At 40.9% G+C, this 14,741-nt stretch overlaps 1 protein-coding gene across 1 annotated transcript in view; it reads left to right on the top strand.

Annotated features, from left to right (window-relative positions):
- LOC144990225 (general vesicular transport factor p115-like) overlaps positions 1-14,741 on the top strand; it is a 22,472-nt gene extending 7,731 nt beyond the window's left edge. The window contains exons 3-10 of the mRNA XM_078943261.1: positions 137-247; positions 435-553; positions 636-817; positions 890-1,011; positions 1,105-1,243; positions 2,507-2,661; positions 2,942-3,004; positions 14,718-14,741. Of these exons, the coding sequence (XP_078799387.1) occupies positions 170-247; positions 435-553; positions 636-817; positions 890-1,011; positions 1,105-1,243; positions 2,507-2,661; positions 2,942-3,004; positions 14,718-14,741 (882 nt within the window). The 5' untranslated portion in view covers positions 137-169. The remainder of the gene's footprint in view (positions 1-136; positions 248-434; positions 554-635; positions 818-889; positions 1,012-1,104; positions 1,244-2,506; positions 2,662-2,941; positions 3,005-14,717) is intronic.

Here is a 14,741-nt window from a genome sequence, read left to right as displayed (position 1 = left end):
AACCCTTCTAACTTCCACTCCTGTGTTTAGTTCTTTGGGTCTGAAGTCTCTTTGTGTGAGCTGTCTAACATGCTTTTGATGCCTCTGCTCGCGTGTCAGAAGCTCCTCGTCAGACTCACTGTTTGGTTTTCTGCAGGGCAGCAAAGTCCAGACCAGGGTGGGCCTCCTCATGCTGCTGTGCACATGGATCAGCAACTGTCCCATTGCTGTCACGCACTTCCTGCACAACCAGGATAACGTTCCCTTTGTATCCTTCATCACAACCTTTTTACCTTCTCCCCCCTTTGACCTCTGAGTCTACATTTCTGCTTAAATGCATCTTCACATCAAATCCGACCTCTGAGCGTAAAGAGGACCCATGTGTTTATTGCTGGGGAGGGAGCCCCTGTCCTCCACTGGCTTCTCTGCATGAGCCTTGACTCTGAGTCCTGCAGCTGACGGCTCAGATCTCTGAGAACCTGGGAGAAGACGAGAGGCTGGTGCAGGGCCTTTGTGCGCTGCTGCTCGGCATCTGTATCTATCATAACGATAACTCACTGGAAAACTACACCAAGTACGTGTCTTTGAGTCACTTTAACATTCTGTTAGACTCGATGTTTGAATGAAAACACAGATTTTCTTCCCGTCGTCTTCAGGGAGAAGCTAAAGCAGCTGATTGAGAAGCGCATCGGAAAGGAGAACTTTGTGGAGAAGCTGGGCTTCATCACCAAACATGAACTGTATTCGCGGGCGGCCCTAAAGCCGCAGCCCGTCTTCCCGTCGCCGGAGCAGATGCTGTTCGACCACGAGTTCACCAAGCTGGTCAAAGAACTGGAAGGTCAGGGAGGCCGCCGTCCTCATGTGCAAGTGATGGTTTGAGTCCCAGTTGACGTAACGCTGCTCATCACAGGGGTGATCACCAAAGCGGTTCACAAGTCCACCGAGGAGGACAAAAAGGAGGAAGAGGTGAAGAAGACGTTGGAGCAGCACGACAACATCGTAACCCGATACAAGGAGCTGATCAGAGAACAGGTTTGTCGAATTTGGCTTCTAAAAATGTTGCCCATTAGTCGTGGATTTGCTGTAGTCTCCAGATAACATCAGAGTTTGGACTGTGTGACTCAGGATGCTCAGATCCAGGAGCTGAAGGAGCAGGTAGCAGCTCTGTCCTCCCAGCACGAGCAGATGCAGGCCACTGTCGCACAGCAGCTATCCCAGATCCAGCAGCACAAAGACCAGTACAATATCCTGAAGCTGAAACTAGGTCAGTCCTCGTCCAACACGCAAAAGCTCACTCTGACACTTTTACAGTTTCTATAACCTTTTTGTTGGTTTAGAAATGATGGAGACATTCATGTCTGATCCTTTTTGCCATAAAGAGCAGCTTATGTTATTAAAGGAAATTCATTTTCTTGTCTCTTATCTGCCTTTGAGGGAAAAGCTTCCACTGTAGCTGAAGACTGGATTTGTAGGGTTTTTATTTACACTTTGAAAGGTTTGAGTCACACGTCCCACAGAAAAAGTCACTTTTCCCTGAGCTTTTTTCAGATTTTTAGTTTTTGATGATGGATTTTGGTATGAAACGTTGCTGATTACTGTAGTCTATTTTATTTTTTCCTGTTTTCCAGAAATGTAAAAGAAAGTCACTTCTTGGTTTTCAAAGCTTAACTTTGTTCCGTCTGTCGTGTTGCAGCAGAAGCTTTTATTGCAGTTAAGACACAAACATGAATAACAACACAATTTGCCATCAACTCCTGTGACCAATCACCTGCTTCCTGGCCCTTCTAGGCATTCTGGGTAGTGTAGTCATATCACATTACATGATATTTGTTACTGTGCCTGATTGGGAAAAAAAACAGCCAGTAATCTTAAAATATTTTCTTGATTTCCTTTGATGGTAAATAATATTTTCAGTCTGTAAATTCTCCCAATTGCCTTAATGGTGGTGTAGTGGTTAGCACTCTCGCCTCACAGGAGAAGGTTTGAATCCTGGCCGGGTTCTTTCTGTGTGGAGTTGGCATGTTCTCCCATGCATGTGAGGGTTTTGTGGCTTCCTCCCACAGTCCAAAAAGCGTCTTCATAGGTTCACTGATGACTCTAAAATGTCCCCAGGTGTGCTTGTGTGAGTTTGTGTACCTGCAACAGACCGGCGACATGTTCAGGGTTTTAACCGCGCCTTTGGCTTGTGACCCAAAAAAAGGTTTAGCAGCTTCTGATGATGGAAGAAAATTCTCCAAATCAAAGACTTGTTTAGCCTTTTAAGTTCAATGAGACAATTTTGAGCAGACATTTTGATTTGAGAGATAAATCTTCATGTCTGCGAACCACAGCAGGTCTATAGTGCTGAATCAGCAGCTTCTATCTGACTCTCCTGTTTGTTTAAACAGAAACGGTGTTCCCGCCAGCCCTCTATAGAAATGAGACTCGTTTTACCTCAGAATTTAATCGATGCTTTAAGAACAGGTGTGTGGTATGTCTGAAGGATTGGAGTGTTTTGGTATGTAATCATGTGTATTGTCATCTTCAGGTAAGGAGAGTCCGAGTCAGGGGGACGGCTCCCAGCAGAACGGACTGCAGACCGAGGAGCTCTCTCAGCTCAGAGAGGAGCTGGACGAGCTCCGCAAGCAGCACGCAGTCCTGCAGACGCAACTCGCCGAGCGAGACGCACTAATCACCACCCTGGTTAGTAGATCTAGAAGATTGAGTGAGTGAGTGAGTGAGTGAGTGTGTGTGTGTGTGTGTGTGTGTGCTGGGATGAGGAGGATTCTAAAAACGTCATGAAATAAACCAGTAAATAAAATAATTTCTGCTGATTTGAAAAGTGACATTTTTGTTCAGATCTGAAGAAAAACCATTGCATCCGTTTTTGTCACCAGCTGTAATCTACTTCAATTTGAAGGTTTAAATGTCTTGAAATGTGATTCCTGGTATTTAATGTTTATTTATTTCATTGTAACTGTAGCAGTCGAGCTCCCAGACGACAGAGAGCCCGGCAGGAGGATCAGACAACACAGAGCTGCTGCAGGTGAACTGGGACTTTTTTATGTGCTGATACGAGTTTGCTCCAGTTAGTACATGAGAACAACGCCAAACTGTAAAAAGATCCGGTTCATGTCATGTCTGTCATGGAGACTTTAAAAAAGCACGAATACAGATACGCCACAGGGCAGTGTGCTGAGCCCTCATCTTCTTCACTTTGCTCCCTGTTTTTACTTTGAAAATCCTAATGGATGTGGACCATCAGAGCAAGTGGTGCTCGGACACAAACCTCATGGAAAAAGCTTTCAAAAGCAGACCTGAAGGATCTCCTGGTTCAGATCATTGCAGATCCAGTCTTGATGGTAGAAAGAAGAGTTTACTGACTATCACCAGCTGGTTAAGACTTCTCTGCAATCAAGGTGTAAAAAACACAAACAAACCCCAAACTGCCTCCCTCCATCCTGTGAACATCTGCAGGAGCTCAGTTTGTCTTGACTGTTTGTCTGTCCGCTGCTGAAAGACCAGATCTTTCCCTAGAATTGTTGGAGTTGAGCATTTCAAACAATCTAAAAAGAGACGATCAGAACAGATGAACAGTTTGAACCGTTTCCATCTGGCAAACCGTTCAGAGCGCTAAAGTCTGGGACTAATGTTTTCTAAAGTCGTGCATTTTAACATAACTAAAATACTGCTATATTTTTCACAAGTGATCGTTTTTTGTTAAGTCGCAAAGTCGGTTTGGTGAGATTTTTTTATCATTCTCACTGATCAGCTATCAGCTCAGTTTCAGTTTAGCTGTGTGGGACTTTGATCTCAGAGCTATTTAATACCCCGCCTGTTGTTTTTACACAAACCACCTGGGGCCTGTTTCAGAAAGGAGGTTAAGTGTAAACTCTGAGTGCATTAACCCTGAAATCAGGGAAACCCTGGGTTTTCTGTTTCAGAATGGGAGGTTTGTTAAACCAGAGAAAGCAGAGTAAGTCAAACCCGTTTCTGAAAGAGAGGTAACTTATACTCGGAGTCAGTGTCCATGGTTACTTATGCTGTGAACCTAACCTGGTCGGGAGCAGGTTTTACTCTGTAAACTCAAGGTTTCTGCCGGTCCCCTCCCCTTTTTAAAGACGAAGCGGTATGTTTCGCTTTAACCTTCATTGCCCAAATGTCCGTCACACAGAGACGGTCTAAGTGACAAGAATGGCTTGTTCTTTCTTGGAGGACCCAATAGACGAGGAGGCTGCATTAATTCGTAGAGAATTATATTTACCTCGTACGAGGATTTTGAGAAGACTCGATTTTTTGTCATTTCCCCTTACGTTTTTGTTTGAGCGTTACCGTTTTTTGTTGCAGTCAATTACATATATACAATGAAAACAACATTAGATATGTATTGCTATGTAGATGTTTCATATGTCAAATATTGTCAACAAAGCCTACATCCATGACATGCTCAAATTTGACCTGATTGAATCATGTTTTTATACTTCATTTTTAGCTGCTGCCATGTTCTTTTAATTCCTGCAGGATTGCATCTACATGAAAATTAAATCAGGGACATTGAATTAGATTAATGTAACAATTACTTTTTGGAAACACAATTTGCTAGTACTGCTTACTTTCTTATTCCCATATAAACCTATACCACTTGATCAATACAAGGGTAGTGTTGCAGCGTGTGTGTGCTGAGCGGGGTGCGATCCACGAGAGAGAAGGGGAGGGGCGATTGCAGGTGCAGATGGGTGGTGGGGGGGCGTGAGCACGGAGCGGAGGTGTGTGCTTGGTATATATTGTGTGTTCGGAGGACGGAGCACTTAGTTAAATAAAGAGAAGGTGTCATTCCCAGAATAACTGTTTTGGAGTCATTCTTAATCCGCTCTGGAGGTTGAGGGTTTCGAACGGGAAGTGAACCCCGAAGGAGAATTCCCTTCGGCCCTGAAGGAAATCTCCCCTGCGCTTCTGACCACGGTCGGAAAGACGAGAGAAAAGAAAGGAGAAGTCTTCGCGCAGCGAAAGGTTCAACAGTAGACAACAGTTCACTTTTAAAAACACAATTGCATGTATTAATATTAAACTGACCAACGTTTGCAAGAGGGGAAGGTTAACAAAAAAGTCCTCTAAACATTACCGAGATTGATTCTGTACACTATGCAGCATTTCATGCATTTACACCAGGAATGACACTTCAAAAGTACACCTAAATATCACCCTTTTTTATTTCACTCCTTACGCTATTTAAGAAGTTATTACAGCCAATATTTTTTAACAATGATTTAAATGCAAACTTAGGCATTAACTTGAGCAGCTATGTTTTCCCACGCTAACTGTCTCTGTTTTGCAGATGCAGCGGTGTTGCTTTTCTTCTGGAATATATGCTCATATTCACTGTAACTCTGCAGCAGCACGTCAAGTTCAGCTGGAGAAAAATACGCAGACCTCTTTTTTTCACGGTTGCCATGGTGACTCGTGATATCTGCGCTCCATTGATAATGGCTTCTTATAGTCGCGGTTCGCACGCTCACCTCCGAATCAGTCCACTCAGAGTTGATTGACCTAACGTGGATCAGCTTCTCTGAAACAGAAAACTCAGAGTTGTTAATCTCCCGATTGACCAACTCAGAGTTCAAGTTCAACCTCAGAGTTGGTTGAACCTCCTTTCTGAAACAGGCCCCTGGTCTGAGAAAGTCTGTAGTTGTTCCAGCAGGAGGAGTAAACTCACCGCCTGTGAGGCATGACTTACAGAGGTACCTTTGGTGCTGAACCTTTATTTAACTCTCAGGAGTCTGAGGTGGAATTCAAAGTTTTTGTCTCCTTTGGAGTTTGATGTTTTCACCTTAAAAACTGTTGGTCATTTTTTTTCAGTACGACTTTACCAGGGTGTTTTAGTTGTCATTTTGCTGTATGGTATTAACGCATTTGACCTGAAATCATACTAAAAGAAACCCAAACTCATGCAGATTTATTTTTTTAGCTTGAAAATACAAATGTTTTGTATAATTTTTTTTTTAATTCAAGTATTTTATTGAGTTTTCACAGTTAACATGTATGACAAATCCCCCCAATAAAAACAAAAAAACACTAAAATAAAAATAAAATAAAAATAAAAACAGAACATAAACATACACAAGTGAGGATTACCGATAACAATTTCCAATACATAGTGTATTAACGTGTCATCATTAAGGCATCATTGATAAGTAAAGACAAAAGCTGTCCCATTTTTCAGCCACATATATATTTTTGCAACTCACTCTTCCTAACATCTTTTCACAGGCGCTATTTTCTATCATTTTTTCTTTCCACATTTTTAGCGTTGGGATTTGGGGTTCTTTCCATAATTTCAAAATCAGACGAGCACATGTTACCAGTCCAGTATTCAATACTCTGAAAGTAGTTTTGCTTAGTAGCGGCACCTCTTTTCTATCCCCTAAGAGACATAGTCTTGCTGATTTGGGAAGTTCACATGCTATCCAGCCCTGTATGCATTCCAACACTTTACTCCAAAGTCTAGAAATAAGTGGGCACTCCCATATTGCATGAATAAAGGTACCTCTCTCCTTATGACACTTCCAACACAGATCATTTTCACTGATTCCGATCACATGAAGTCTAGATGGAGTGTAGTAGTACCTGTTAAGTATTTTATATTGAATAAATTTGCCTCTGGCTTCCCTGATGTAAATTCCATTGTCAGAAAGAATTGTTTGCCATGAATCATCATCGATTATACAACGCAGGTCTCTTTCCCATATTGTTTTAAGTCCTTTGCTTGTGTTTTTTTTAGCCCATGGGCAGATTTTATACCATTTGGATGCCTTGCCTAGCAGTGTGGGTAGTCTTAGAAAGTTTTCTATTGGATTCCCATCTTGCGACAGTCCGACTTTCCCTTTTAAGCAATCTCTAAGTTGTAAATACCTCCAAAAGTTACCATGTCCTTCCAAATTATATTTCATCTTAATGTCATCATATGACATGAAAATGTCCCCTTGGAATACATCCCCAATTGTTCTAATACCTTTTTGCAACCACTGTGCCCAGTAGATAGATCGCTTACCAATCTTAATTTTAGGGTTGTGCCATAAAGATGCATACTTTTGCAGATGTGGAGAAAGCTTACACTTTTTATGCACCTCCAACCACACCATCTTTGAGAATTCCAAGATTGGGTTATTGGTCCTGCCTCTCTGCTCACCTGGCTTTTGCACTAATATCTCCATCGGTGTAAATGGGAACGTAATGCCCCGTTCTACTAGGACCCAGTCTGCGTCCAGTTCTCTACCAACCCAGTGCTTTGTCAGTCTTGACATCTCAAAGGAGATGCTGTAGTGTTCTATATTAGGTAGAGCTAATCCACCATCTTTTTTTGGTTGGCAAAGCCGGTCCATACTGATTCTGGGTTTCCCGCCATTCCAAAGAAATTCTTTAATCATTTTATTATATCTTAGTAGGATTTGTTTTGGGATGCTCATTGGTAACATTCCGGTGTAGTAATTAATTAGCGGGGCCACAGCCATTTTTATTGTATTAACCTTACCCCATAATGTCAAGTTTAACTTACTCCACTTATCTAAATTAGTTTTAATTTTGGTGAGTAATTTTTCCATATTATCTGCCATAATGTCAAGAATACTTGGGTTCAGTTCTATACCTAAATATTTCATCCCTTTATCTACCCATCTAAAGTTAAAGCCAGACAGCAAACTTGGGGTGCAAGTTTGAGATACTGGCATTGCCTCTGATTTGTGCCAATTTATTTTATACCCAGAAAGTTTGGAGTATTCATTCATAACCTCAAGTAGAGTTGGTATGGAGTTAGCGGGGTCTTGGCTCAGTATTAGAATATCATCCGCATACAGAAATAGTTTATGGTCCCTATCTCCTCCATATACGCCCTTAATTCTAGGGTCTTCCCTGATTTGGATAGCCAGGGGTTCCAAAAATATTGTGAATAAGAGCGGGCTGAGACTGCATCCCTGACGGGTTGATCTAGAGATATCAAAAAAAGGAGATAGTACCCCATTTGTGAAAACTGCAGCTTTTGGTCTCGAGTATAATGTCTTAATCCACCGGCAGAAGTTGTCTCCAAATCCAAATTTTGTTAGTGCTGTAAACAAAAAATTCCATTCAACCCTATCGAAAGCCTTTTGGGCATCGAGGGATATTGCGACTACGGGGTTCGAACTATGTTTATTCATCCATAGAAGATGTAGTAATCTCCTCATGTTATCAGCTGACAGTCTATTTTTGACAAAACCAACTTGATCTTTATGAATAATCTTTGGCAACTCCTTCTCTAGCCTCATTGCTAATATTTTTGATAGTATTTTGCAATCCACATTTATTAAACTTATTGGTCTGTAATTGGCTGGGTCCGTTAAGTCTTTGTCACCTTTTGGTATTAATGATATTATTGCCTGGTTAAAACTTTCAGGGAGTGTCCCAAAATCATAGGCTTCTTGAAGTACTTTAGTTAAGAATGGGCACAGTACTTCTGTAAATGTTTGGTAATATTCAACTGGAAAGCCATCTATCCCAGGTGATTTCCCAGTTTTCATCTTACTGATTGCTTTCCTAACCTCAGCTTCCGTTAAAATAGAGTCCATTGCATCCTTCCCCTCTCGTGAAATCTGTGGTATCGTCACCTTATTATAAAAAGCATCTAACTGTTCTGTGCTAGCAGCAGTTTCTGATGTATACAGTTTTTGGTAGAACTGTTCAAAGACGGTGTTAATTTCACCAGATGATGTCACCAGTCTATCATTCTTTTTTATTGCTGTGATGACGTTTTGATTGTCCAGCTGTTTGAGTTGTCTAGCAAGTAGCTTTCCCGTCTTTTCACCTTTCTCATAGAAGTTTGTTCTAAGCCGAAAAAGTGCATATTCCGCCTTTTTGTTATATGTTTCATGGAGGTTAAATTTCAGTTTACAAATTTCTTTAAATGTACTTTCATTATAGTTTTGTGCTAGCTGTTTTTCCCATTCCTTTATTTGATTTTCCAGTATTTTTATTTTCTCCCTGCTCTCTCTTGCTTTTTTAGAGCTATAGCCCAGACATTTTCCTCTCATGAATGCCTTGAGAGCATCCCATACCGTGGCCAGTCTGTCGGTTGACCCAATATTTATATCTAAAAAACATTTGATTTCCTCTTTTAATGATGCTACAAACTGTTCATCACGCAGGATACCCAAGTTTAGTCTCCATCTACCACGCTTAATTTTACCCATTTGAAATTGAATGTGTAGTTCCACTGGTGCATGATCAGTGAGAGCAATAACACCTATTTCACAATTAGTAACTAGTTCAGTGCTAGAGTTTGAGATAAGAAAATAATCAATTCGGGAATAAGATTTGTGGGAATGTGAGTAGAATGTATATTCCCTTTCCGAGGGGTGCACAAGTCTCCAGATATCTACCAACCCAATTTCCTCCTTAAGGGAATTTAATGCTAACCCTTTTCTGGTGTTGAACTTAACATTGTTAGTACTTTTATCTAGAAAATCATCAGGCACCTGGTTAAAGTCCCCACCTATCAATATATGTCCTTCTAAATTACTCAGCATCTTACTAATCTTGTAAATAAAGTCAGGTTCATCCCCATTTGGGGCATATACATTCACCAAGACAACCTTAATTCCATTAATAAGGGCCTGAATGCATAGCAGTCGTCCATCATCATCCTGAAGCTGCTTTAGAAATACAAAGTTAAGTTTTTTGTTGATAAGTGTCATCACACCACGGCTTTTACTCGACACGGAGTTGTGAAACACTTTGCCAACCCAGTCTCTTCTCATTTTTAAGGCTTCCTTATCTTTTCCAAAATGCGTTTCTTGGATAAATGCAACATCAGTACCATGAGATTTGAGGTAACTGAGAACTTTTTTCCTTTTAATCGGTGTGCTGCAGCCATTTATATTCCAAGACACCAGGTTTATATCCATATTACCCATTGTTATAGAATTTCAGAATCAGCTTCTCGTTTAACGTGACCTAGAATCCAATGACATTTTAGAACAAATACACATGCAACATAAACAACTTCCTCACTGTTTGAAAATTTCCCATAATTAACAAAAATATAAAAACGAAAACTTAAACACTGCACTAAAACAGAACATGGCAGTGTAGTAACTCTCCAACCAAGTGTAGACTTTATTTTGGTCCGTGTGGGTTCTGAAGACTCTACCTGTCCTCCACCTGTCTTCTGGATGTAGCCACGCCTCGATGCCCCCCCTCCCCGTCATGTGTGAAAATCTTCCTCTCTCCCCTCTTCTTGCATTACTCCGTCTCCACGGCCATGTTTTCTTTAACAAAGTTTTCAGCTTCCTTCGCATCTGTGAAGCTCATGCGTTCCTGCTTCCATGTAAATCTGAGGGTTGCTGGATGTGCCAGTGTGTGTTTCACCTGGCGTTGCCACAACAGCTTCATCACTGGGGAAAACTGCTTCCGCTGAGCCACACGCTCCTTGGTCAGGTCTTCAAAAAATGACAGCTTACAGTTTTCCCACAATATGCCTCTTTTCTTCTTGGCAGCCATGAGGACTTTCTGCCGGGCTGTAAATCGCAGAAATCTCACCAGTATGATGCGTGGAGGTTGGTTAGGTCCTGGACGTGGTCCCGGGCTTCTGTAGCAGCTTTCAATCTCGTATTCCACTCCATCCAGCCCGAGGCCGTCGGAGATTAACTTCCTAATGTAATCACATAGAGCGCCGTTTCCTTCCATTCCTTCTTTCAGTCCCACCAATCTTATATTCTTCTGCCGATGTCTGTTTTCTTGATCATCCGCACGAGCCCAAAGTAGATCAAGCTTCTTAGCTAGCAGCTTCTTGTCTTTAGCCACATTAGCAACTTGGTCCTCCATGTCCGAAATGCGGTTCTCGGCTCCAGTTAGCCGTAGTTGGATTGCACTTACGGCGTTCTTTAACTCTGTCGTGTCAGACTTAATAAGCGAAACATCACTTGCCACCACGTTCAGTGTAGCTCCCACTTTAGTAATTTCTGCAAGCAGGTCGCTTATTTCGGTCCTCTGGCCTTCATGTTGATTAGCAGAGCTAGCTTCGCCAGTAGAAACAGTCGGGAGGCGCGTTTGTATACTTCGTTTTTTCTGACTCATGGCGATGTTTCGGCTGGGAGAGGAAAAAAATCTTGTATCTTAACAAGTTTAGCTGCGTTTAAATTATGCAGACGGGAAGAGTTTCGTAATTTGACGTGTAAAAATTAAGACGGGGTACGGAGCTCATCTACTATGCAGCCACCTCCTGGCACCTCATCACGTGACTCATGTTTTGTATAATTTATGATTAACTATGTAGACATTGGGCAAAGCGTTCAATGCAAACAAACTGTCAGACCTTTCAGTACAGATATGGGTTCAACCAACTCTGAGGTTGAACTTGAACTCTGAGTTGGTCAATCGGGAGATTAACAACTCTGAGTTTTCTGTTTCAGAGAAGCTGATCCACGTTAGGTCAATCAACTCAGAGTGGACTGATTCGGAGGTGAGCGTGCGCACCGCGACTATAAGAAGCCATTATCAATGGAGCGCAGATATCACGAGTCACCATGGCAACTGTGAAAAAAAGAGGTCTGCGTATTTTTCTCCAGCTGAACTTGACGTGCTGCTGCAGAGTTACAGTGAATATGAGCACATATTCCAGAAGAAAAGCAACACCGCTGCATCTGCAAAACAGAGACAGTTAGCGTGGGAAAACATAGCTGCTCAAGTTAATGCGAAAGTTTGCATTTAAATCATTGTTATGAAATATTGACTGTAATAACTTTTTAAACAGCGTAAGGAGTGAAATAAAAAATGGCGGTATTTAGGTGTACTTTTGAAGTGTCATTCCTGGTGTAAATGCATGAAATGCTGCATAGTGTACAGAATCAATATGGGGGGAAAATGCATTAAACGTCGGTAATGTTTAGAGGACTTTTTTGTTAACCTTCCCCTCTTGCAAACGTTGGTCAGTTTAATATTAATACATGCAATTGTGTTTTTAAAAGTGAACTTTTGTCTACTGTTGAACCTTTCGCTGCGCGAAAACTTCTCCTTTCTTTTCTCTCGTCTTTCCGACCGTGGTCAGAAGCGCAGGGGAGATTTCCTTCAGGGACGAAGGGAATTCTCCTTCGGGGTTCACTTCCGTTCGAAACCCTCAACCTCCAGAGCGGATTAAGAATGACTCCAAAACAGTTATTCTGGGAATGACACCTTCTCTTTATTTAACTAAGTGCTCCGTCCTCCGAACACACAATATATACCACGCACACACCTCCGCTCCGTGCTCACCCCCCCCCCCCCCCATCTGCACCTGCAATCGCCCCTCCCCTTCTCTCTCGTGGATCGCACCCCGCTCAGCACACACACGCTGCAACACTACCCTTGTATTGATCAAGTGGTATAGGTTTATATGGGAATAAGAAAGTAAGCAGTACTAGCAAATTGTGTTTCCAAAAAGTAATTGTTACATTAATCTAATTCAATGTCCCTGATTTCATTTTTATGTAGATGCAATCCTGCAGGAATTAAAAGAACATGGCAGCAGCTAAAAATGAAGTATAAAAACATAATTCAATCAGGTCAAATTTGAGCATGTCATGGATGTAGGCTTTGTTGACTATATTTGACATATGAAACATCTACATAGCAATACCCAATGTTGTTTTCATTGTATATATGTAATTGACTGCAACGAAAAACGGTAACGCTCAAACAAAAACGTAAGGGGAAATGACAAAAAAATCGAGTCTTCTCAAAATCCTCGTACGAGGTAAATATAATTCTCTACGAATTAATGCAGCCTCCTCGTCTATTGGGTCCTCCAAAAAAGAACAAGCCATTCTTGTCACTTAGACCGTCTTTGTGTGACGGAAATGTGGGCAATGAAGGTTAAAGCGAAACATACCGCTTCGTTTTTAAAAAGGGGAGGGGACCGGCAGAAACTTTGAGTTTGGAGAATAAAACCTGCTCCCGACCAGGTTAGGTTCACAGCATAAGTAACCATGGACACTGACTCCGAGTATAAGTTACCTCTCTTTCAGAAATGGGTTTTACTTAATCTGCTTTCTCTGGTTTAACAAACCTCCCATTCTGAAACAGAAAACCCAGGGTTTCCCTGATTTCAGGGTTAACGCTTAGCGTAGCTAGCAGTGCTAATACGGAGATCGGTGCAGAGTCTCTGGTGCAGCAAATACATTCATTTCTCACATCTAAAGGAATTTCCCTGGATCTCAATACCATCGAGACCTGCCACCTGCTCCCCAGGATAAAGGAGACGGATAAACCAGCGATCCTCATCAGGTTTGTGAATCACAAACACAAGCTAGCTTTGATGAATCAACGCAAAAATCTCAGAGGATCTGCTGTTTATCTGAACGACTATCTGACTAGAAGGAATGCTGCAATCTCAAAACATGCACGGCTTCTCAGGAAGCGTAAGCAGATTGAGAACACTTGGGTTAAAGGCTGCAGGATTCATGTCAAACCACTCGGTCCACTGGACCGGGCCAAGGTTGTGGTTGTGAACATCATGAAGGACTTTGAAAAGTGCTTGATTACGGTTGTATGAAACAACGTGGAGTAATAAATCAAAGAGCCAAATAATTTCAAGAAATATGACGCCTGGATTCCTCACTTTCTCCATACGTCTGACGTCACCTGAATAACAGCAGAGTTCTGACCTGCAGACAACTTGACCTCAACTTTCACCGCAGCTGATATCAGCTGAAGGATATGGACCTGAATCTAATGTCTGCAGACATAGCATCGAAGAGAAATGTAAACTGTTTAAACCCAGAAGATCGGCTGTTATCAGTAAAAGAAGAAATGCCAACCTTGGACAATTCGACAGTTTATGGACCCTTTTTATTTTTTCCCCTACAGCATTACTTTATTATAAAAAAAAATAAAAAAACAAAAAAATATATAAAAAGAGTAAAACAAATGATTAATCACTTTTGAAAATTGTTAAATTGATTGACTTTTGATATTACTTCACTAGCTCCTAAAATTGATAAATTGATTCAAAAATCTTTCCTAATGTATCATAACTTTGCACGTTTTTAACTTTTGATACTTGATGAAATTTTGCTATGAAAATTCCTGAAACAGTGTTGTGTCTATTTTACTGATATAGTATTATGTTTTAAAGCATATGAATGACTTTTAAAAGTAACATAATTTGCATATATTTCAGATGACTGATCTGCATTTGTCATGTTGATTTCTAAAATAGTTATTTTTGACCTAGTACTTAAGTAATTCATCTTTGGCATGTGCTTTATTGATACCTTATGATTGTTAATTCTGTCTGATAAAACCTAGGAACCGGATATTGATAAATCATGTAATGAAATGGTTATAGTATAACGGGGTGGGATTATATAAGTTCGCTTCCTTCCACTCCCTTTCAAGCAATATTTATTAATTATGTTTAATTATCCTAAGTTTGATTAGTTATTGTATGAATGTATAACTGATGATTAAATTGCTTTTGTGTATTACTTCTATTTGATTGCTTGAAATAAACCATTTCAAATCAAAAATCAAATCAAAATATTTGGCGAACATTAAAGCCATTTTTAAGCAGCCAGAAATGCCTTCTCAAATTCTCTGAAATTCACAGACTTTTACCCATAATCCTTTCATCAATCCCTTTCCAAGAAAAGACTGGTTAATGCTAGACGTGTCAGGTTTTAGACACAAATAGTTGTATTTCTTTACAGTCACCAAGGCGCTAATGGGAGTTCCTTGTTTGTCTTCTGTTGCTACAGGAGCTGGAGGCTATTTTTGTTTAA

Source organism: Oryzias latipes (genome assembly GCF_053564925.1).
Source record: "Oryzias latipes strain Hd-rR chromosome 1 unlocalized genomic scaffold, Olatipes_Hd-rR_3.1 chr1_Y".
In the NCBI taxonomy this organism is placed as follows: Eukaryota; Metazoa; Chordata; class Actinopteri; order Beloniformes; family Adrianichthyidae; genus Oryzias; species Oryzias latipes.
This window is presented reverse-complemented; position numbering and strand designations above follow the sequence as displayed.